The sequence below is a fragment of the Saccopteryx leptura genome, chromosome 10 (genome assembly GCF_036850995.1).
Source record: "Saccopteryx leptura isolate mSacLep1 chromosome 10, mSacLep1_pri_phased_curated, whole genome shotgun sequence".
NCBI lineage: Eukaryota > Metazoa > Chordata > Mammalia > Chiroptera > Emballonuridae > Saccopteryx > Saccopteryx leptura.
Window position 1 is genome coordinate 49,653,932 of NC_089512.1, and position 24,665 is coordinate 49,678,596.

The 24,665-nt window shown below is 47.0% G+C and overlaps 1 protein-coding gene across 2 annotated transcripts in view; it reads right to left on the reverse strand.

Annotated features, from left to right (window-relative positions):
* Positions 1-271: 271 nt before the first annotated feature.
* SLC6A1 (solute carrier family 6 member 1) overlaps positions 272-24,665 on the reverse strand; it is a 42,451-nt gene continuing 18,057 nt past the window's right edge. For both annotated transcript variants that reach the window (XM_066351010.1, XM_066351011.1), the window contains exons 2-16: positions 20,862-20,924; positions 19,260-19,601; positions 18,725-18,856; positions 18,082-18,182; positions 17,125-17,234; positions 15,361-15,493; positions 11,737-11,871; positions 11,402-11,505; positions 11,025-11,149; positions 9,668-9,780; positions 9,156-9,287; positions 7,665-7,767; positions 6,573-6,673; positions 5,505-5,672; positions 272-2,577 (exon numbers count right to left, since the gene is read on the reverse strand). In XM_066351010.1, coding sequence (XP_066207107.1) covers positions 2,473-2,577; positions 5,505-5,672; positions 6,573-6,673; positions 7,665-7,767; positions 9,156-9,287; positions 9,668-9,780; positions 11,025-11,149; positions 11,402-11,505; positions 11,737-11,871; positions 15,361-15,493; positions 17,125-17,234; positions 18,082-18,182; positions 18,725-18,856; positions 19,260-19,497 — 1,800 coding nt within the window. In that variant the 5' untranslated portion in view covers positions 19,498-19,601; positions 20,862-20,924 and the 3' untranslated portion in view covers positions 272-2,472. The remainder of the gene's footprint in view (positions 2,578-5,504; positions 5,673-6,572; positions 6,674-7,664; positions 7,768-9,155; positions 9,288-9,667; positions 9,781-11,024; positions 11,150-11,401; positions 11,506-11,736; positions 11,872-15,360; positions 15,494-17,124; positions 17,235-18,081; positions 18,183-18,724; positions 18,857-19,259; positions 19,602-20,861; positions 20,925-24,665) is intronic.

The following is a 24,665-nucleotide window of genomic DNA, read 5'->3' on the forward strand; positions in this document are numbered from 1 at the left end:
TGAATGAATGAGTGTCCTTGTTAACCAAATGTGTTCCTATTTACCCTGGTTTTAGACCTTTATTTAGTTGATCACATTAAAGTTTTTTTAGAACATTAATATGTAGCTCAGTCATTTTTTATCCACACATTACAAGTCCAAATCTCTCTCTGTGTGTCAGGGAAAAATATTCTATGTGTTGGTCTGATTAAAGAGGTTATTGTGCCCACACCCCAAAGAACTGAAGGTCTGATGTTGTATATCATAGAACCTTTATTATTTTTGCTCTAAATTCTTAGAAATGTACATAATGTCCGTGCTCTAGTTATGACACCATTTATAGACATTTAAAATGCATCTTCATTTATAAATATTTTACATTTGGTCCATAGAACAGATAATTTTACTAAATACTGTATTTTTTAAAACAGGCTCTGTATATAGTTTGAATATGTTTATATTACATATATTTTTTTATATAGAGATAGATTTACTTGGTGTTCTGAGAATAAATCCTTATTGCAAAAAAGAAAAGCATATATGATAATACAATATCTTTTTCCTCCAGGGCAAATACCAAAAAAAGTTACACATATTCACAGTTCTCACAGTAATTGTAAATTGTACGAACATAATATTGTGCTATATAAGTAGGTTTGGATGGAAATCAGTTAGGGGATTTCTTGCCAAACATCTCACTTAGATTTGCTTACAAACATGAAATACACTGCATTTGTCTTAAAAAGACTTGGTCTTACTTTCACATTGAAGAGTAAAGAGAAAGTCTGAAGTCTTCCTGCCCTTATTCTAAAAGAAGTCACACAGGATGTGGGGGTGAGGCCGTGAGACACAGTGAAGGGTTCCTTTCAGTCTAAATCCTATAATATAACAACACATATGCAGTTTGATCATGGATTCACCAGTTGGCATTCGGGATGCCTTAGCAATGAGACTATTTTACAGATGACCTCAGGAAAAGGTTTTAGATTTCCTACACAATATCAAACAAGACCTTATATACCACATGTGAGGATGAGTGTACGCGTGTGTGCATTTATATGTGTACAAGTACTTTTTGTTTTCTCTACAATAATGTGCTTAATATTCTGAGGGTAATACCTTATTGCAAGAACTGGTATGCTGGTCACTGGTCACTTTCAGATGAGAATGACAAGAGATTAAAAAACCCACAGTCACAGTTATTTATCATAGTTATTAAGGATTAGTTGTAAAACACAGTTTGTGAGCTGACTAGCTAAGGAGCTATAGGGCACAACAGACGATTTGCTACATGGGAACCCATCTTCCTGGCAAATGAGAAATGTTGAGTTACTGGAACTTGCAAGGAGCTGTCTTCACCCGATTTGCCAATTTGCCAACCACCATGGAGCCCCTTCCAGGAAGAAACAAAAACCACTTCCCAGCGAAGCAGTTTTACTCTTGGAAGCACTTTGGGGGGGGGGCTGCTTTAACACTAGCTTCTTAGTTAGTGGCTGGGTGGATTTTAGTGGCAGTGAGGGGAATCCCACTGAGGAATTTCAGAGGTGAGAAGCAGCAGCTTTGAATGGGGTGGCAGTGAGGGAGATAGTCTGAAAAAGATAACTGGATCCATTCTGACTCAGGGACAGGACTTCACTTTGATGTCCTCTGCAACTGCTCTGTGCTCTGTGCAGCTGGGCATCCTAAGAGAAACCGGAGCTTTGATTAGAGAACTTTCCCAGCAGGATCTTAGGTTCCCCAGAGCAGGGATACAAGAATTAACTGTGCTGTGGCAGTGTTCCCACCAGCGCGGCCAGGTGCTATCAGAACAGCCTGGAGAGGAGGGGCAGGAAAGCTGGAACACAGACGCTCACTCGGCCGGCAGCAGGGGAACACGACATGGTACAGATTGCTTGAGAACAGCTCAGGGAATGCTGGCCGAGGTCCTTGGGGCTTGTTTGAAAGTCAAGCTGCCTCAGGAAGGAGAAAACCAAAAAAATGAAAGAGCTCCGCTGGCTCCCTGGTACTTAATAGTGAGCTCTCCCTAGAAATCTGTTATACAAAATGCCCTTTTCATGTGTGCAGAGCAGCGTTCCGACAGTAATGAACTCCTGCAAAGTCCAAGGTAACAGTCGTGGGTTTCGGCAGTTAGGAGAACAGTCAGGAAAATAACTAACAGCCAGGAGGGGGCAGCCTCACCACGTCACCGCTGGTGGGATAAAAAGGATCCACCATGGCAGTCACAAATGCACAAATGCCGACTGCTTGATGCTTGTGAGGCCCGGGTTAAAAAGGTCACTGGCCTGTGGGTGCCAGAGCCACAAGTTTCTTTGCCCAAGGCAGGACCCACCAGGGGTGAGACTGTCCCCCACCTCCCTTCTCCGTGTGGTGATGGTGTCTGGACTCGCCACTCGAGGTAGGTTGAGATAGACGGTATCTTCAGACATCAAGTGGTGGTCACGCTCAGCCAGGTGGAGGGGTGAGAGTGTTAGGTTGGTGAGCTGCCCTGCACCCCTAGATGTAGGCCTCTTTGCTGGCCGAGCTGCTGGCCTGGGGCTGCTCTGGACCATTCTCTGGGCGAACAATGTCTTCACTGGGCTGGATCATAACCTGAATGCGCTGTGGGCACCGGGAAGAATGTGGGTTGAGATGGAAGGAAAAAGGTCCCTCCATTGCCCCACCTTTTCAAGTCTATTCTGTCTGCTCTGCCTTCAAACTCTGCTCACGTCTGCACATCCTCTGCGCCCTCCGATGTTCCCATGCACACCTCTTCTCATTTGGGTTAGAGCAATAACTACTCACTGGACCTCCACATCCATTCTTGACTATCATTCCTTTTGTTCTATACTCTACTCAGCAGTTGGAGGGGAGATGTTGTATCCCTCCTCAGGATGCAACAATAGCTCCTCCCATTTCACCAAAGTCCTACGAAGCCCCATATGATCTGGCTTCTGTCATCTCAGACCTCCATCCTCTGTTTATACCCTCCCTTACTTCACTCCAGTCATGCTTGCCTCCTCACTGTTCCTTACACATCCCAAGCATGCACCTGCCTCAGGGCATTTGCGCTTACCCTCTGACTGGTACATCCTTCCTTTCAAATAGTAACACAGTTTGATCTAAACTTCCTTAGGTCTTGGGTGTTATCTCCTCAGTGAGGCCTCACCCAGCACTCCCTAAATCCCTTCCTACTTTATGTTTCTCCATAGTACTCACTCCTCTTCCCCATCTAATGTGTTTTCATTTTGTTATTTATCCATCTTCCTCCACTAACATGTAAGCTCCAAGAGGATGAGATTTTTGCCTGTTTTGTTCAATGCTGTGGTCCCAGTTCTGACAATAGTGTCTGGCATGTAGTAGGTGTTCAATACAAATTCTCTGGGTGGATGAATCTCCCATTGCCTTCTCCATGCACATCCCCTGCAATCCAGTCTCATCAGCTACCACACCGTCTTCAGACATGCCCTGCCTTTCCTACCACTGTGCCTTTGCACAGGCTGTGCTCTCTTCCACAAAAGCAGACCTGACTTCCTTCTGAGGCTAAACCAAGGATAATGGAAAATGAAAACATTAAACCTAGAGTTGGTGCCTGGCCAGGTGGAGGCACAGTGGATAGAGCGTCAAACTGGGACGTGGAGGACCCGGGTTTGAGACCCCGAGGTCGCCAGCTTGAGCGCGGGCTCATCGGGTTTGAGCAAGGCTCACCAGCTTGAGCCCAAGGTCGCTGGCTCAAGCAAGGGGTCACTCGGTCTGCTGTATTCCCCAGTCAAGGCTCATATAAGAAATCAATCAATGAACAACTAAGGAACTGCAACGAAGAATTGATGTTTCTCGTCTCTCTCCCTTCCTGTCTGTCTGTCCCTCTCTCTGACTCTCTCTGTTTCTGCCACACAAAAAAACAAACAAAAACCAAAAATACCTAGAGTTGGAAAAAAAAGGGCTGCAAGCCTCAGCTCTGCTAATAACTTACTGTATGTGAGGAATGGGTAAGTGGCTCCCTCACTTGGGCTCAGTTTCTCCATCCGCGATAAAAGGAGGCTGCCCAGCAACTCTAGGGGCTGCACACAACCCACTATCCACTTACCCTGCACTGCAGACCTGAGAGCCCATCCTTCTGACTCTGAGTGGGTCTAGCATGTACATCTTGGTGGGTATTAGGTTGACAGTCACTGATCTGGGGCCCTCCATAATCTGATTCTCCACCAGTGGTGAGATTCAAATAATTTAACAACCAGTTCTCTGCCTTAGTGACCATTTTAAGTATAAAAAAACCGATATACTAAAAGGTAGTTTACTATTTCATGCATTTAATACTTAAATAAGAATAAAAAAGGTACACAAAACTAGATTATGTTATAAGAAAGAATTTTAAAACATTAATGAAATAATATTAAATAACACCTGCCAAAAAACAAAACATTTATTTCCATATTGCTTCTTGATTGGCATCCTCACTTCCTACTGAAGTAACAAACGCAAGGAAATTAAAATGTAGCATTTCATCAAAGGTATAATGAGTTTTATGAAATGAATAAAAAAGTAGTACAAGCATAGTTCTGTCAAATATTTTTCACCTATGGATGGAAAGAACATTATTACTATGGGCGCTTAGAATACACTGTTGCGCAGATGAATGTTAGAAAAGAGTAAGGATGTAAATTTGTGATGTTCACATTGGGCAGCTGCCCAGGTGCTCACCATAGAGAGAACCCTGATTACAAGTGCCATTTTAACAACTGGTTTGCCGAACTCAACAAAAAATTAGGTATTAGTTCTGCGGAACCAGTGCAAACCGGCTGAATCCCACCACTGTTCTCCAGCCTTCCTCAGTGAATCTTCCCAGCCTACACTACTCGTTAATTTCTCTAGCCCTTGGGTGCCTCCCACGCTGCCTTGTTTCACTTTAGAATTTAACATAATTTACAAAGAGCTGGCATGGACCTAGTATGTGCTTGGGCCCCTGCTAGGGGCAGTGTGCCTGACATGCTTCATCTTTCCTTAAGGGTAAGACCATGTTTTCTCTTTACCAAGCTCACAAATGAGCTTCGAGCTTTATGTGCTCTGAACTCTCAATGGCTCCCAATTACCTTCAGGATAAAGTCCAAAGTTCATATTCTGATTTTCAAAGCCTCCATGATCTGGCCAAACCTTCTCAAATTTACAACCTCATCTCTTATCAACCCCCCCCACCCCCACCCCACACACACACACCTCTTCACTCTACCCTCCAGCTACATGGATCAGGTCACACCTGTGGACCTTTGCACATGCTTCCCACCCTCTTCTAGGAACATGGCTGCTGCTTCTACTTTTAACTCTGGCTCACACTTAGCTCTCCTCTCTTTCAGCTATCACCTCCTCAACCCAAGTAGGGCTTACCCACTTCCCTGGTTTAACCCAATCATGATACCTCTAACACTCCATTGTCATTGACCATTGATTTGTTTCTCTCTCCAGCCAGACTATGAGCTCCACCAAGGTAGGGGCTGTGCCCAGCACAGTGGGGGAAGGGGACCAACAATGCAAAGGGTAGAGAAGGGGCTTACCTGCTTCAGGGAGCCCTTTAAGGTGAGGAACATGTAGGCCATGTACCCAGGAATGAGGACCATGGAAGACAGAGCCATGAGCCAGCCCACGCCCTGGCCCCACTTGGGGAAAACATAGCTTCCCATGGTGAGAGGAGTCATCTGCACAGCACTAAAAATGAACACACCCTGGGAGAGTGAAGGAGAAGGGGTGGGGGGCAGTCAGGCACACATATTGGACAATCAAGGCCCCTCCTTAGGTCCTACAGCTGATAGGTCCACTGTCCTCCACACCTACCCTGTGGCTGATCCTCACAAGGGCCCAAGATCTTGGGAATCCTATACTCAAGGGCACTTCAGTACATCAGGTGCCTTTGTATATGAGAGAAGAAGGTATCCCTTCTGGGAGAACCAACAGCAAACAGAGCCTTCTTTGTGACAACCAATAGAAAAGGATACCCTTCCTGGGAAAACAAATGTGAAGAAGGTACACTCTCTGGAAGAACAAATAGCAAATTCTCTGAGAGGACCAATAGAAAAGAATATCTCTTTCTCTAAGTTAACCAGCTTGGCAAACAGAACAGGGGTGGGTGTTAGTCCCCATCAGCCATTGGCTGGGTACCCTTGTGCAGGATACAACACATGCAGTGGCCCAGCCCCCACCCAAGAACTGGGGGCAACCCAAGGCCTGCTTATGCCTCAGCTTCCCCTTGCAGAACGGAATGGGAGATGCTGAGAATGAGAGGCTTCCCTGTAAAAATAGTTTGGGCTTCAGAATCAGGCCAACCTGGATTGAATACAGCACCAATAACTTGGGTATGCTGGCTGGGTGGGTGCTGGATCCCTCAGCAGTAAGGTGGGTCAATAATGCTGATTTTTCTGAAGTTTGTGAGGATAATGTAATGTGCCTAGTATTATGCAGAGCACAGAATAGATGCTCAACAAATGGGAGGGAGTGGTATTACTAGGGAACAGGGGTGTAGGGCCTCTTCTACCTACTTCTGCCTCCAGAAGTTTCTCTCTGGACTGAGTTGCCCCAGGGCCTAGTTGGTTCTCATCCTAACAGGGCTGGTCAAGCCTTGTCCTTACCGCCACAATGATTGGGGTGAAGAAGGACCAGCAGAGCTTCCACCAGATGCAGGGCCTGGAGCCAACCATCTCTTGGATGTTGTCATAGAATCGGTTGACACCTGCAACATTTGGAACAAAAGCAGGAGGGATGGATGAGTTGTGGGCACTATAGGCTAAACTCAATCTGTCACTTTTTCACAGTATGACCACAGGCAAGTCACCTAGCCTCTCTGAGCCTTGTCTGTAGCATGGGGCTAATGCACTGAGGGGTGCTCGTTATTTAAGTATTCAATAACTAAATCCCCATAGCAAGTGTGTTGTGGGAAAGCAAATCATCTTTCCTTACAAAACTTGTCCCTATCACTCTTAATGTCCCTCCAAGGCAACATCTAGCCCAACCATTCCTGCGAAGCCTTGCTGGGCAGGGATGGTTTTTCCTGATGATCTGATGCTATCAACAATTGGTGGCAAATCACGAAGAACTGCAGATCTTGCAAAGACCCACAGATGTTATGAAGTTCATGAGAGGAATGTTGGGTACTTCTTCAATTATAAGCTAAGTCACTAGACCAGTTAGAGTTGAGGAAAGGAAAATGAGGAGGAGGGTGAGGTGGCAAAGAAGATACAATGATTATCATGTACTAAGAAGGACCTTGGAGAACATTTCTCTCAAGCACACCATCTTGTGATAGAGTATAGGAAAAGATATATCCTTTGACTATCATGCCATTGGGTCTGGAAAAATAGCCAACAAAATAAACAAACATAATCATTACTTCTTTCATTCTTTGTTCTAAGATAGAGCATACTTTTAGCTTTAGAATTTTTTTCCCATAGTTTTGGTTTCCCTTTTCTAGATAAAATTTCAAACAAATCATTTTATCTCAAAATTCATGAAGAAATTTTGGTTCCTATTTTAAATGAGTTTAACTGTTCTTACATGGGGCCTCCTGTGCTAACATAATTGAACTGTTGTGAGAACTAAATCCATGAATGTATGGAAAGGGCCTGGTGTTCAAATTGTATTGGTTAAATGATAATTGAAGGAAAGAAAAGAATGAATAAATGAGTAGGGTGGGGGTGAGGTGGGGAGAACAGATTGATGCTTACCGTAAAACCAGGAAATGGAGACACATTCAAAGAACACGAGGAACAGCAGGCTCATGCCACTGGCAGAGTAGTAATCAAAAAGCTTGAAGACATAAATGCCCCCCTGCAAGAGGAAAGGCAGTGAGGATGAGGCCACTTCCATCAGGGACCAGTGCATTCAGTCAACCCATGCTTTACGGTCTGATAAGGTTGGGTTTAAGCTAAACTGCAGCAAGAAGGCTTGTGAGTAGATTCAAGGAAGCTCTTGTGACCCTGAGAGGATGTGAGTGTTGATTATCTGGGGATTGGGAAGAAAAAGTGAGGGGTGGAGGGATATGCCCTATTTTGTTAAGACTGGAGGGCAGAAAGAGGAGCCATCTGTCCACAATTTAAATCAGTCATGTCCCTCCCCTGCTTAAAACCTTCCATGGCTTAAATGAGACAATAACACAATACATAAATAAGTAGAAAGGTATAAAATAAAATAATAAAATAAAATACGAATGCCTTGGCCTTCAAGATCCTGCATGATCTTGGTTCTGCATCCCCCACTTAGTTCCTCACTCCCTTTGTCCCCACCACACTGGTCTTCTTTTTGTTCCTCAAGTTCACCAGGCCCATTCCCACCTCAGGGCCTTTGCACCTGCTGTACTTTCTTCCTCTAGCTAGATCTTTCCTGGCTGACTCTTCCTTGCATTTGTGTCTCAGCTCAACTATCACTTGCTCAGAGGAACTGCCCCTGGTTACTCTGTCAAGGTAGTATCTTTCCCATGCCTGCTGGCCATCCTCTGTTCTACTATCCTCTTTTCTTCAGGTTAATGATGTAATGTATATGTCAGTCTTGTCCACCAAACTGAAGCTCCAAGATAGCAGATACTGTCACGTTAACGGCTGAATCTCTAGTGTCACACCAGGTCCATAGTAGATGTTCATCAACTATGAGGGAATGAATGAACAATAATTCTAGGTCTGCACTGTATTTGGTTCCAGGGGTGTTTTTGTGGATTGTAAATCATACATACTCACAGGGCTGAGCTCATGACTTTAAGGTCATTTATTTTTACTGCATAACTTATCAGTTATGATTCAGTTTTCTGAGCAAACTGGGATGGCCTTGAATGCAGAGAGCCTTACTCATTAATATTCATAGAAAAAGAAAAGTAGGAATGAGAGGAAAGGGCAGTGTTAACTTCAAAGGCCCAACTTGACTCTCCAGTTAATTTTTTTGTGAGTCCTTGAAAACATAGCCCATCTCCCCTCCTCCGGGAAGCAGTCCTGGGTGCTCCAGGACAGGAACTGTATTCTCTAGCTCTGTCTATTTCCAGCTCAGTGTCTGAGTCTCCCACTAGCCCAGGGGTCTCTTGAGGGCAGGGGCCCCACCTTACTCCTTGCAGTGTGTGCCAGTCTTGGCACGGAGATGGTGTTCAATGAACAGGTGGAAGGCAGGCTAAGACAAGGCCGGGGGAAAGAGGGCCTGGGGCAGGAGGTGTGCCAGGCGCTGCCTGTGCTTACCTGAGTGATGTTAGAGAGGCCAATTAGGTAAGAGACGACGCAGACGGCAGCAATGAAGAGCTCCCTGCGGTTGCGGAGGAGTCTGGGGTACTCGTCTACCAGGGCTGTGATGAAGCCCTCCACGGTGCAGAACTTCATGGGGAATGGGGGTCAGCCACCCGTGGCAGACCCCAACCCCAGCCCACCCAAAGCCTGACTCTCATGAAGACCAGAGAGCCCAGCAATATTGGGACATCAGGGCCAGTTGAGCCCTGGGATCCAAGTCTGACCTGCCTCTACCTCCCTTTGTGAAATCAGGGGACCCCTTCCCTCTGCATTCCTTTCCCCATCTCAAGAATGGGGAAGGTGGCGGGGCTGTTCCCTCAAGTTTCATGCAGTGGGACGTTCTAGGGGTCTGAAACTCTTGCCATCTTCTCAGGGGGCCCAGGGCAGTGGTCTCCTCTCCCTGCTTTCTCCTATGTGGGCAAGGCTGGGTGAGGGGCCCCTCCAGGTGCCAGGGAGAATGTCCTCACCTGGCTGTCAATACCCAGCATCAGCAGCATTGAGAAGAAGAGGATGGCCCAGAGGGGAGAGATGGGCAGCTGGGTCACTGCCTCTGGGTATGCCAGGAATGCCAGCCCGGGGCCTGCAGGGGAAAGGATAAAAAATAAGTATGTAAATAAACAAGCACGTCCAGCATGTTTGGTACACACCCCGTTCTAAGCTTTATTTCATTTCATCTTCCCAGAATCCACTTGGGTGAGTGTGGTCAGCCCCTTTTTTAATGAGGAGAAAGTGTGTGTGTGGTGGGAGCAGTTGTAGGGTCAGGTCCGGAGACAAGGGACCAATGAAATGAGCTGAGGAACTGCAGTGGCCTGGCCAGCAGTGGGAACAGAGAGATGACCAGATGGAGAAACAGGAGGTGGAATGAGCAGGTCCTGGCACTGGTCAGTTTGCGAGTGAACGGTCCGGGGCGATGGTGGGGCTCTGGCCGAACCTGCTGCTGCCACAAGGAGCAGGGAGGAGGAGGGGGTTGAGGAGGTCAGTTTGGGACACATGTCTGAGTGTCTGGGTGGGGTGATAATAAAGCAATCAGGAAAATCTTGGCAGGAAGAGAAGCCACTGTAGCCTCCCTGGGATCTGGCTTTGGAAAGAGGGGTGGTGGCTGTGGGCTTCAGAGAAATGAGGTGGCAGGCCGCCCGAGTAGGGGAGATTGGAAGCTCAGTGGAGAACCGTGACCAGCTCCTTCTGCATGACCAGCTTAGTTCTCCGTGTTGGGGACGGGGCAAATCACGTTTCCTTCCTGCACCTCGGAGCCCAGGGCCTCTGCTGTAACCAGCAGGTCCTCATGTTTGCTGCCTTCCTGGCTGAGCAGGGAGGTAGGGGCCGCCTGGGCTCTTCCTTGGATGCTGTGGCTCCCTGTGCGGAGAGCAGAGTGGACACAGCCCCCTTGGGGAGAGCATTCTTAACTGGGGCAGATGCATAGACTCGGTGTCATGGTGTGAACATGTCTGAGTTGGACCAGAGTTTATATCCCGGAGGGCAAGAGTGAATCCTCTCCCCTCTGATGTCCAGGGCTGTGCTGGAAATGCCAGTATGGCCAGGCTTTGCAATCAGCCAGGCCTAGGTTCAACTCCAAAGTTCTACCATCTGTCTAGCTCCCTGAGTCAGGTAACCTCAGGCAGTCTGTTTCCTCATCCATGAAATGGGGATAACAAGAGTTAGTGTTAGAAAGATTCAGGGATACAGTCCACTTAAATGCTCAGTGCACTGCCTGGCACCTAGGGACCTCAACGTCAGGGAGTCAACGTGGTGGTGATATGATGACCGCAAATGCCAGTGCAGTTAGCCCCTCCCTCTCCAGAATCCCTGGTCTGATGTGGCGCTAACCTGAGGCCGCTACATCAGCAATGGACCTCTTGGTGACATGGGCCATGAAGCCCACAATGGAGAAGATGACAAATCCTGCAAACATACTGGTGCACGAATTGATGCAGCAAACAATTATGGAGTCCCTGTAAAGAGGAAAAGGCATAGTCAGGGAGCTGAGGCTGGCAGGAAGGTCACCCAGCAGGCAGTGTCTAGCAAAGGCTAGGTGGGGAGGATGTCTGGGACTGGGGTTACAGGGAAGACGGGTCCATCCCACCCCTAGGGAAGGAGCAGAACCAAAAGAAGTGGCCAGAGGGACTGGCTCTGAGAAAGATGGAGTCAACAGTGGAGAAAGGCCTGGGGGTAGCGTGGCAGAGGGTGCTCCTGTACGCGGGCACCTGTAGACATTGTTATGGAAAGAGTTGTAGCTCCCAAGTGCAATCAAGGATCCTAGGCCCAGCCCATAGGAGAAGAAAATCTGAGTAGCAGCATCCAGCCACACCTACAGGTAGAATGATAAAAAAAATAGTCAAAATTATAATTATAAAGCCACGGCATCCCAGAGCCTCTTAACATGGGCTAACTAGTTCTACCTGACAACGATTCCGTTTACATAGGAGGGTTGGAGAGCTGCAATAACTTATCCTAAAGCTGGTGAACTCTGGCTCAGGACTCAGTGTGCACTTAACCCAGCCAGCGCCCTCTAGTACCTGGGGCCAGGAGGACCGCTCACCTCGGAGTCCGACAGCTTGCGGAAGTTGGGTGTGATGTAGAAGAGGATGCCCTCCTTGGCCCCCGGCAGCGTCACTCCCCGGAAGAACAGGATGATTAGCATAATGTAGGGATATGTGGCTGAGAAGTAGACCACCTGGGAGGAGAGTGGGTGACAGGCTCACACCCCCTCTGGTGCACCTATGCCTCCCTATTCCCCACTTCACCTACGTCTGTACCTGTTATGGCTCTGGGCTTGGTTCCAGTTCTCTTCCTCCAGAAAGCATTCCTGGAGTCCTACCCTGCTCTGCTTGGCCACTTTTCTGCGGCCCTCCTTGGAGTCTGTACCTAAATTATTACTTCCCCTTCCCCTGCTACTTTTTGATTTCTGAAATTAAAGTAATATATGTGGTGACAGGAAAATTTAAAAAACCACATATGAACACATGAAGTTCCTTTCAACAGTCTCTAAAATGTAAGTTACATGAAGAACAGGGCTTGTCCTGTTCCCTTCTGTTTTCCTAGGACCTAGAACAGTCCATGGAATATAGTAGACACTCAATAAATGCCAGACAAATACATAAATACATGAATGTTAGTATTTTATTGCTCTTCTTTTGAGACTTCCCTCAAAAGATATATATGATCACATTTTCTTACAAAATGAGGTTCAAATTATGTACCTGCCTTTTCATTTAACATGTTTAAAATTAAAAAACAGTGCATACAGAGTTGTTTCTGGCTTTGTTAAAGATTGTTTTATTGTCTCATAACAATGTAATTTTTAATTATACAAAATAGTACCGTGGGAAGTTCCAGCATCCACTGAGGTTACTTTCAATTTTATGTGAATCTCAGTAATGCTACATTGGCCACCCCTGTACATAAAACTTGCCGAAAAAAAGTAGGTGATTAAAAAATTACTACAACTTATGCTAAAAAAAATTAGACTAGTCTTTGGGAAAATTTTCCAGAAGTGGAATTACTGTGAAAAAAGGAATAAACTTCTCAAAGGCTTTTTATCCATATTGCCTAATTACCTTCTAGAAACTGAACTTGGTCCAGCATTACAGAGAGTACTTAGCCTGCAAAGATGCCAGCCCTGGGTATAATTATCTTAAAAATTAATTTTTTTTGCCAAGTTGATAATCAAAAGACTGAGATCATTGTCAGAAATTACATTTCTTTACTCACTAGTGTGAAAGAGCAATTTTCAAGTTCAATGACCTTAGTAACTCAGAGTCATGCTCAGCATAAATTGTTCTCCTGGTCAGTTTCATCTCTCTGATTTGACTCGGAGATTCTACAGGGTTAGGAAAGGCAGTCACAATCCCATAGCAAAATCATTCTACTCAGAATTAGGAAAAGGCAAGGGGATTCAAAACCATCTACATCACCTACAAGCTACGTGACATTGGACCAATTTCATATCCTCCCTGAGCCCATTTTTTTTCTTGTCTGGAAAATGGGTACAATCAACCTTGCTACTCAGAAAGGTTGGTTACATGAAGACATACACCATGCTTAAAATTAGTTGCAGGATCATGCACTTCACTATGTCTTCCACGTTCAGCATAGAGCCAGGTACACAGTAGGTGCTCAGTAAATGCTTACTGATGGATTGGTTGACTCGCCCAAAAGATGCAGTGAAAGAGGCCCTACTCTCTGTCCCCAAGAAGTAGCCAGTCTCGTAATGTAGCAGAAACTCCAGATACCACCCCAAAATGATTATAACTGCTGTCATGTATTGAGTGCCTACCATGTGCTACACACTGCACAGATTATCCCCCTTGGTCTTCGTGACAACCCTGCAAGGTACTATTATTGTGACCTCTTCACAGATGAGGAGATAAGGCCTTGAGAAGTGAAATGACTTGCCCAAAAGCACATAGCTAGGAACCAGGGGACTAAGATTCAAACTCAGCTCTATCTCTTTTGAACCCCTTAGGACCTATATTCTTCTCCTTCCAAAGGCTGGGCCTGGAGACCAGAGCAGAGATGCTTTGAAACCAGCCTTGAATCTGAGAAGCTTTTGGGTCCAAAGGCCCCACCAGACTGAAATAGGGCAGTTTTTCATTAGCTATGCCCTTGTTCAAGTGTGGGATTCATTAAGTTCTGTTTTGCTCATTCAGCTTCTTATGTAGTTTAAACCTCCCTGTCACTAGTCTTAGTCAGCTCAAATCCTTTCTCTCCCTTACTTGCTCTAAAGCCTCAGATACCATACTTGCCCTGAGTCCATCAGGCTAAAACCAGTGAAAGACATGGCCATCTTCTGTCCCCAGACTCATGGGGTGGGGCTTAAAAAAATTTATTGCCCTAGATGGGTGGCTCAGTGGATAGAGCATTGGCCTGACTTATGGACATCCTGGGTTGGATTTCCAGTCAGGGCACACAGAAAAAGCAACTATCTACTTCTTTTCTCCTCCCTCTCCCCTTCTCTCCCTCTTCCCCTCCCATAGCCAGTGGCTTGATAGGCTCAAGTGTTGGTCGGGGCACTGAGGATAGCTCTGGGCACTAAGGATAGCTCGGCTGGTCTGAGTGTCAGCCTTAGGTGCTAAAAATAGCTCAGTTGATTCTTGCATCGGCCCCAGCAGGGGTTGCTGGGTGGATCCCAGTCGGGGTGCATGTCGCAATCTGTCTATCTTCCCTCCCCTCACTTAAAAAAACCATTTATTGAATTTTAAAAATTTATTGAGTTTATTGGGATAACATTGGTTAATAAAATTATATAGGTTTCAGGTGTACAAATCTATAAAACATCATCTGTAAATTGTATTGTGTTCCCATCCCAAGTCAAGTCTCCTTTCATCAGCAATTTACCCCCTTTACGCTCTTCTACCTCCCCCGCCCCTTTCTCTCTTGTAATCCCCACACTGTTTTCCTGCCATTGTCTGTGTCAGTGAGTTTGTTTTCTTTGCTTACTTCTCCCCCCAGTTTGATCGGCAAGCTCCCCTGATGTCTACAGGCTGGATACCCCAACTTGGCCCGGATCTGCCTTTGCCAATAGTAAAAATAAAAACAAGAACTTCCCTTGCTGGCTGCTGAGTGCCTTATAAAATCCTCAGCTCATTTGATCTGCATAACAAACCAACAGATAAATATAGGTATTAACCCCATTTTTAGAGGAAGAAATTGAGTTTCAGAGAGGTGAAGTGACTTGCCCAAGGTCACAAGGCCAACTTAATGGCCTACTTGGGATCCGAACTTAGGACTATTTGAATACAAGGCCTGAGTATTCAACTATTAGCAATCCAAGGCTGGGATATGTAGTGTTCACCTCTGGAGCCACCCACACCTAGAAAAAGGCTTTGAGCAGAGTAGTTGCTCAGGGACAGTTTGTTTATCAGTCCAGGAGTAACATTCGCCTGCAGTTTTGTGATGACTCTGCCAGGCCTGAGATTTAATGCAAGCCTAGCATCGTGTTAAGTGCTTGACTTGCATTATTTCTTTTAATCCTCACACCTCCTAAGAAGGCAGGTAATGTTATTCCCATTTTATAGGAAAGGAAACTAAGGCACAGAGAGATGAAAGAGCCTGCTTAAATTAAGGTTGGATAGAGTTCCTGGGAGGCACAGACAGCTTACCCTTGGCAGAGGTCCCCTTGTAGACCTAGCCCTCTCCAGTTCCCACTGGGCACATCTCTTACCTTTCCAGTCCAGCCAACACCTTTCCAAATACAGAAATACACAAGGATCCAGGCGATGGCCAAGGTAATGGCAAGAGGCCAGCGGATCTGACCCGGCTTATCCAGCCCGTCTGTCATCTGATGCATATTGCGCCTGATGGAACAGTGCAGGAGAAAGTCACATGGGTCTGGAGTGACTCGGGGAGCACAGGCCAGTGTGTGGACATGAGTGATATCCTCTACTGTGACTGTGCTCACTTCTGAGATCACTGCTATCTAAAAGCTGGGTGGGGACTGCGTTATAGCGGTAGAAAGCACTAACCCGCCAGTGCCTTGATTCAGCCATTGTTGCCCACCTGGATACGGCAGCAGCCTCCGAGCAGGACCAATTCCCATCTTTACTTTCTTTCTGTCCCCACTCCAGTGCCTAGGGATCTTTCTAATTGCAAATTTGGTCATGTCATTCCTCCACTTAAAATTCTGCAATGAATAGCTCCCTACAGTTTTCAAAATGAAGCTCAAACTCTCCAGGTAGACCTTATAAAGTCTAGATGAGCTGGCCTCTGATTCTTTCTAATCTTGGCTCTCACCACAGCCCCCTCAAACTCACATAAACTAGACTATTTATTATCCCCTCACTACAGCCTTGCTTGCTCTCACCTGCCTTCAAGCCTTCACTCATACTCTTCTTCCTGCCAACACCTATCCTCCCGACACTGCTTTCCATCCTTAGATGCCACTCTTCTCTCAGGCTGGTCCAGGACCCTCTTTGGGGCCTCCACAGCCTTCCGTGTGTCCCTGCTCTTAACACTGGTCATCTGGTGTTGCCACTGCCTATTTACTTATCCACGTCTCTCACCACACTAGCCCATCACAGGTGCTCAAAAAGTGTTTACTGAATAAAGGGTTGAATGAAAAGCCTGAACATGTGCGAAACAACTGTATGCGGGAGATGCTAGAAAGCAGAACCAGCCGGAGCAGAGTCTGATTGGTACTTGTAAGGAGAGAGCCTAGCCAAAGGCATTTCAGCACAAAGTGATTGGCATCACATGTCCTGACACCTCCTGAGGACGGCTCCTCCTGGCAGCTTGTCCAAGGTGCAGCGGAACCTTCCAGGTTGCTCCCGGGAGAACTTTTCAAGCAGCCCAGCATAGATGCTTCCCTCATGCCAGAGATTTGGGCCCCAGGACCTCCTTTTGGAAATTTAATGCCTCCAGCATGCATCTTGTATGATTAAAAATCGTCACGGCCTTCGCTATGAACATGTATGTGTGTGCGCGCACACAGGCGCACCTTCCTTTCCAGTGACTCTGCACTGGTTTTCAGGTGCATTGGGACTTGATTGGTCTCTCCTGGTGATTCTTCTTGGCCTGTGATGGTTTGATGGTTATTCCTCTCTGTTGCTTGCCATCCACCCTTCACCCTGCTCCGTACCCTGGAAGCTGAATACTATGGCTGCATCACCAGCTCCTTTGCCTCTTCCAGGTTTGACCAATAGCAGGAACTTGGGGGATAGGAGGCGAGAAATGTCAGGGATGTATTCTCCCCACTTTATCTGCAACTGGGCTTCTCTATCGAAGGTCTAGTGCATGTCTAATGGCCCTTCCAAGGCTCAGCTCTCTCTGGGGGAGGAAGGGGCTTCACCCTTTCTTGTGTCTCCCTTATCCCTGCCTACATCTCCACAAACAGTCCTTCACCTAACTCCTCCATCAACCTTTTGAGTGTGCCTCTGTGCCTGTTGGCCCTGGCTGATATGCCACCCACCAGGAAAAACCGTGCACTTACTCCCAGAACTCTACCACAGCGCTGGTCATGTTGGTGGTGTTCACAATGCTGTAGTTGGAGAAGCAGCGCTCTGTGTTCCAGGGGTTGTCACACTGTTTCCACGGCAGTGTCTGCAAAGAGACAGGGGTACAGATAAACCCTACTGAGCCCCCAGGGGCTAGCCACAGTGGTCCTAGTGCACTGTTATAGTCTCCTGGGCTTCCTCACAGGCATTATCTCACCTCCCCTTCCCAAGGGTTTCCAGTTGCAGGTCATGCTGTGAACCCCGTTTAAGAGATCAGAAAGGGGCAGCAACTTGCTCAAGCTCACACAGCTCCTAAGTGTCACTGCTGAGATTTGAACCTCTACCTTTTCATTCTGAAAATGAGCTTTCCAAGCTGCACTGTAAAGTTTTGTGCGTCCATCTTCAGGCCACTTTCCAGCTATGTACCTTTGGGAAAGAGACCTCACCGTTTGAGCCTGTGTACTCTGACGTAAATAGTGCATACTTACAGTGCTTGCTCTTTGCCAGGCACAGATCTATGCACGTCACACACGTTTACTGCTTAATTCTTACAATTCTGGAAGGTGGGTTTCCCTTTTACCCTCATTTTATAAATGAGGACATGGAGGCTCAGAGAGGTTAAGTCCCATTCCCAAAGCTGCACAGCTGGTATATAGTAGGGTCTGGGTTTGAATCTGGGTCCATATAAAATAGGCTAACAGTGCCTATTTGACACCTTAGAGGGGTGTCATGAAGATTAGATGTTAGCCCACAAAGTGCCTGGCTCAGTGCCTGGCTTGGAGCAGGGGTTCAGGTCACAGTGCTATATTTGTGGGGAGACAAGGACTGCTAAAGACCACCCACACTCCTGCGGCTGAAGGAATGGCCCTATCAGCAGAATGGTGGTCCCAGTGGATAGAAGGTGGGCTCTGGGTCTTGCTCCTTCTCGAGGAGCAGCTGGAGGGGCCACTCACCGTGGTGAAGGAATTGTACAGGTAGTAGATAGCCCAGGAGATGATGACGATGTAGTAGATGTTCAGCCAGAAGGACAGCACAGCAGCAGCAAGGCCCACACCTGGAAGTGGACGCACCATTTAATAACCACAAGTTCCCCAGTGTGTGTCGCTGTTACCATTTCTCACAACGTCACAAACTCACTCAGCCTTGGAGAGAGGCAAGACTTGGCTAACGTCACAGGCACCTGGCATGTGAGGGAGCCAGGCCTTGCATCTGGCTGAAGACAGGGCTGGGGCTGGGCTTGCCACACAAGCAAGATTCCCCACACATTCACCTGAGTGTCTGTCAGCACTGAGCAAGGAAACTAAGAAAGTCACACCCAGCACATGCCAGAGAAACTCCGGGAAATGGGCTCACAGAACAGGGCAGGCTGATGAGCATGTGGGGGCCTCTGGATTGGGTCCTCCTCTCCACTGCCCTAGGTTCCGACCAGTGTGACCATATGTCACCTGGTCCCTATCAATGGCTCACTCTGCTCAGATGTGGCTGAGCAGCACCCTCTGCCCAAAGGGCTCGAGCATGTTGGAAATGTCCTGGCTTCACCACCATCCCGTGGGCAGGATCACCACCATGACCCACAGCCCCACTTTGCAGACTTACCCTTGAACATGGGGGCCAGCTTCCACACCCCCAGGCCCCCGATGGATGTGTACTGGCCCAGAGAGCACTCCAGCAGAAAGAGTGGGACCCCCGCAAAGATGAGCGTCAGGAAGTAGGGGATCAGGAAGGCCCCTGTGGGGTCGAGAAGAGAGATGCTCGTGGCCCCACAGATCTGGAGAAACCCCGGTCGAGAGAGCATGACGGCAGGGCATTCTGGGGTCTCTGCCACAGTTTCCTTATACTCTGTCTCAAAAGCAGCACCCACAGCCAAAGTGAGGCCCAAGGACATTCTCTGCTCACAACACATGCCCCACATTTTTCAAATGAAGAGGTAAACTTTTTGGTATCATTGACTTAGGACCATCGCCCTTTGACAATCCTTTGGTAAAAAGGCAAGAAACAGCGAGTGGGGCTTGACACTACTTCTGGAGTCCTTAGGAGACCCATTCAACTAAGGCTTCCCCAGAAAAAGTCTAAGAGGGACACTTTCTCTGGAGTCCAGGCCTAGCTGGAAGGTGGACAGGCCAGCACCTACCGCCGCCGTTTTTTCCACAGAGATAGGGGAATCTCCAGACGTTGCCCAGACCAATGGCGTAGCCCACGCAGGACATGAGGAAGTCGAAACGACCCTTCCATGTGTCCCGGTCCGGAAGGTCTGCCGCTTTCTTCTGCACTTTGACCACCAGGGTTTTGGGCTTGTCATTGGCCACAGGAACCTCGCTAACCTCCGTAGAGATCTGCCCATCAGCCACCTTGCTGCCATTAGTCGCCATGTCTCGGAGTTTGGACACAGGGATCCTGGCAGATGGATGTGCGATGTCAGCCCCAGTCCACGTGGACAGCAGTTTTGCGGCTCAAGGTCACCTGAAAGAGAGGGCTGGGGTAACAGGTAATGAAGGAGGGTAAGATTATGGAGTTGCCCCCAAATAACAAAAACAAAATAGGTCACAAACTAACTAGGGGCCCAAGAAAGCTCTCCTACAAGTCTTTCTCTTCCTAGGTTTTGCTTCCAAAGAAAGAGAGGTGCCTTTTGTTTCCAAAGACAACATCTAAGGGTGTGGTTTGCAGTCTGCTGGACTAGCTTCAACTCTGGCTGTGTCATGTGCCCTCCATTATACATCATGCTCAGTAAAGAAACCCAAGGTGACCAAACTTCCAAATATAAATATTAAGTGCTCCTCACCTTTGCTTCCCTGAATGCAATCAGAGAATATTTTCATTTCCTGCTGCTGTAATAGCCGTAGCAGGGTAAGCGATCATGGACCTGAACGTGGGGCTGACCAGGGAGGTCTCCTGCTGCAGGTGGTGGGTGAAGGTGGTATATGACCATGATCACTGCCCATGATCAAAGTCTTCTTTACCACTTTCAAGCTGCGTGACTTTGAGTAAACTTCTTAACCCTTCTGGGCCTCACTCTCCCTATCTTTTAAACTGAGGCCGATAATATACAGTTCACAAAAAGTAGGGGATATTTAAAAATAAATATGAAGTAATAAGTATCTCCTACTTTTTGTGAGTAGTGTAGTATGTCCCTCATTGGGTTGTTCTTCACTTATTTATTGAAATACATTGTGTCTGGCAAACAATGAAAACTTGTTGCTATTTCATCAGCAGTTTCTGAAGCGTGATTGTGTTTCCAAGTTATTTGGGAAGCTCTGTAAAGACATCTTCCCAGCTCCCACCCAAGATGTGCCACATCAAAATGTCCACACGAGACCAAAATCTACACTTCTAACAAACTCGCTACAGGAGATTCTTACCCTGGGAGCCCAGCCCCACCCCTCAGCTGGAGGAAGAACCACTGACTTAGATCCTCCTGGACCATCGGTCATCCCCAGACAATCTGTCTACACTGCACCCTTCTTACCTCTAGTTCCAGAGAAAGCGAGGAGTAGAGGACAGTGTGTGACATTGAACTCAGTCCTGTCCTGGGTTCAAATCTCCACACTATCTTTTACCAGCTGAATGGCCCTACATAATATTCCCTTCTGCTCTAGGCTCAGTTTCCCCATCTATAAGACGTGGGTAATGGTATCTGCCTTGTAAAATTGTGGCAAAAATAAGTTTTCATGACTTGTAAGAGTGCTTTTCACCTGACCGGTTTAGAAATGGTTACGCTTTCGGTTGTTGATGTTACCTGATGATTTTCTGTGGTGGGTCAGCTCCAGAGCTGCTCCCTCTGCAACCCCTGAGCAAGAGCCTGCAAAGCAGAAGAGAGGGGGCAGTGAACTGGCAGGTAGCACTGATGGGCAGCCCTGGGCAGAGACAGGGGTGCAGGAAGCCTGCCAGCGTCCGTGCTGTGTACAAGCCCTTTGGAGCCACCCAGCTGGGGTGAGCTCAGCGAGTCCATGCAGCATGACTGGCCCATGAGGTCCTGGGAACATGCAGGAGTGGGGCCCACTGCCCCGGAACAGCTGTGGGAGTGAGCATGAGGGTCCTGTGAGGAAGACGTTCCATAATTTTATCAGAAACAAAAGATAAAGCACAGAGAGACTGCAGTTTCTCAGGGCGCCACTGGGAGCCAGTGCACACAGCTGATACTTTTCTTCATCCACCATCTAACCGGTAGTAATGTGAAAAACTGGAAGAAGTCCTTATTTTGTGGAATGAGAAAAGCAGGTTTCAAAAGTTTATTTAGTATGATCCTATTTTTTACCTCTACCCCAAATCTGTTCATTAAAAAAGAAAACAACAACAAAAAATGAAAAAAACACTAACAGATTTACCCTAATATGTTCCCAGTGATTAGTTTCTAAGTGATTTTTGAGGGTTTTTTTCCCCCACACTTTTCTGGATTTCTAGAATTATTTTTAAATTTCTATTAAAGTTTTAAAATAAAATAAATGTCTAAATTTCTACAAAATATTTTAAATAAAATCACACAGAATAAACTTACGGAACTCTCAGAGCAAAAAGGAACATATGAAGCACTGGTCTTTGGGCTCTCAGATGAAGGAGCCGAAGGACCGTGTAGCCCCTGCTCCAAATGAACTTTTCCCCTTGGCCTTGCCCTGCCGGGGGACCCAGGTTTGCTTTGCACTCATGTTCTGGCCCCTGGCATGCACCCCCATTACCAAACACCATTGCCTCTTCCTAGCGTTCACGGAGAACCAAACAACTTCAGACAATCCAAACTTTATGGCCAACCCTGCTTCTCAAAAATGACCCACAGGCTTGTCTTGGATGCCCATCTAGGTCCAGACCTGGCATGGCACAGAAGGAAGTCTAGAATCATGTTGTCAGGAATGGCAGAAGGAGGGTGATTCTGTGGCTTATCATAAAGTCTCAAGGGAGAGAGCAGCCTCAGGAAAGTGGGGGAGGCTAAACTGGACCCCCGTTTGGGGTCAGCCACTAACTGTGAAAACAATGATGCCCTTGTAACTGTCCCCATGATCTACCCTTGTGCACTCCAGCCTCCGTGGTTGTTTAAAATAATGCGATCATGGACCAGGGCAGATCACCTGACTGGTTAGCCAATCAAAGCTCCTTCCCTGGGATTTTGGCATGGGATGGAGAAAGAAGACCAGTCTCTCAGTGACTTGTTACCACTGAGGCAGCCAATCTTCTGACCACATTGTACTCAGAGTAGCAGAGAGAGCTGGTTTGCTGAAGAGGAAAGAGCAGAGATCAAAGGATGACGAGAGACTCTTGAAGGCATTCTACTTTGTAGTTCCAGGCTTTCTTAAGACTGGCTATGTTTCTGCTCTTGGAGTTTACAAAGCAATCCCACAGTCATAAAATAAATTCCCCACTTTTTGCTTACATTGGGCTCAGGGGATTTCTGCTACAATCTCAAATCTCTGCACACTACCTCTCGCCACTTGACCAAGTTCTCAGGAATGTCTATTGCCTGTGGGAACAACTTCTGGCCCCCACTCTGGATTTATTGGTTGATTATCATGGAGACTCAAACCAAACTCCAAAATCTACTAGGTTTTTAAAGCTGGTGCTATGCACTGGGCCTCAGGATCATCCATCACCATTCAGAGAGAGGGAGAGAGAGCGAGAGAGAGAGAGAGAGAGAGAGAGAGACAGGTGCAGCTCTGGTTCACTCCCTGCAAGCAGGCAAGAGAGCAGGACATGTTTCCCAGGGTGAAACGTAGTGTGTATGTCCTTTGAAGAAACCATTCAACAGCAACACAAAGGAAGGTCGAAAGGTCGGGGTGGGGAGAGTTCTGTTCACCAGGAAGTTTATGCTGTTCTCTTCTTCATGAGCACAGTACCTCCTCGTGCCAAGTCTGGAGGGATCAGACACAGTGGCTGCTCTGGAGAAGTTCACCATAAGGAAGCCGGACATGCGATCTCCAAACTACAGAAAAGTGCATCTAGATTTTGCCCTATGAAGAGCCACATAAGCATATGTAGAATGTTCCTTTTAGAACATGTGTGATATATGAAGATCAAAGACATAAAAGCCACAAATTAATAAAACTAATGCTTCTTTGAGGATTCAGATTAACAAGACCTGTTGACTTGCATGGCAGCAAGACTACCCCAGTGCTAATCAAGATCTCAGCTCCTTCTAACACTTACTAACGCTGGGTGAGTTACTTCCCCATTTTGATCTTCATTTCTCAAGTGGGGTCACTTCTCTCATAGGTTTGTGGTGAAGATGAAATGAGATCATGCACATGAAGCATGTGAAAGAATGCGTGGCTCAGAGTGAGGGCTCAGGAATCTCCACCGGTATCATCACTGTGACTGTTGCCATCTGTGTAAGGATTGTGCTTCTTAATCTGGTATTCACAGCTTCCTAGTGGCTATAATAGTGATGAGGGCGACAACGATGATAGTGGCAAACCTCCACTGAGGGTTCATTATTTGGGCCCTTCAGTATCTTTCAGCATTTTCAAAAGCCAGTCAGAAATCATTCTTTTAGTTGCCATGGGGAATACTAGCTAATAAAAATGTCAAGTTCTTTGCTTTGGCTCTTTTTATACCAATTCAAAGTGGGTCTCAAACTCGCGGCCCGCGGGCCGCATGCGGCCCGGATTGTGCTTGTTGTACTGATTTTTTTTTTGTTTTCAACTGCAGTGAGAAAAGTGTTGCGTAACAGTTGCCTTTTGTAGACCTAGTGCGGCCCGCAGAATGGCTGTGATCTTGCTCTGCGGCCCACATGCTGAGTTGAGTTGAGACCTCTAGCTGATCACTTAGGGCCAGTCAGAAGGTGAGAGTATATGTTAAAATAATAAAGAATCATTCTGTAATAAGTGTGGTAAGGGGGGGCTATGTCGTAGATGGGAGTGAAAGGATAAAGGAGCCCCTGTTAGTGAAAAAGCCTGGGACCCAGTGCTTACATAGCAGTTCCAGAGCTGCCTCGCTCACACACTTGAGGGGAAAAGCTGCGTGGGAATTTTAACTCCTGGCACCAGCTGGTTAACCTGTTGCTTCTCTCATGAAAAACAGCACACAGAAAGCACAGGCATGTGCAAGTTCACAGTAAGGGAACCTGGCTGTCTTTCTAGAAAATTAATGCCCTCTGAAGCAAAACTAACCTCTCACCATTGTCACCTCCCCTTTCCTGACACAGGCTCCTGTGCTCTGTGGAGCAGAGGCTGCTCTGGGTGGGAGGACGGCTCTGGGTCTGCTGCTGTAAGATCACACGTCTCCCGGCTCCTGAGAGCCAGCCTGTGGCCCATCTTCACCTGCTGGCAGAGCGGGTGGAAGAAAGACCTCTCACCAGCTCACGACATAAGGCATTTATTTTTCCAAGGCCACCTTCCACACTCTTCTAGTTCTTCCTCATCAGGTGAACAAGTACCTAGTTCCATGGTCCACCAGGTCCTTGATACTCTACCATTAACTGAATCCCACCAAAGCAACGTTCTAAAGGGCACTCTTACTGTGAGATCACTGTATTCACTCACCTACACATTCACTCCTTCATTTATTCAATAAGTCTTTACTGAGCACATGCTAGGAGCTGAAATGGCACTGCAGC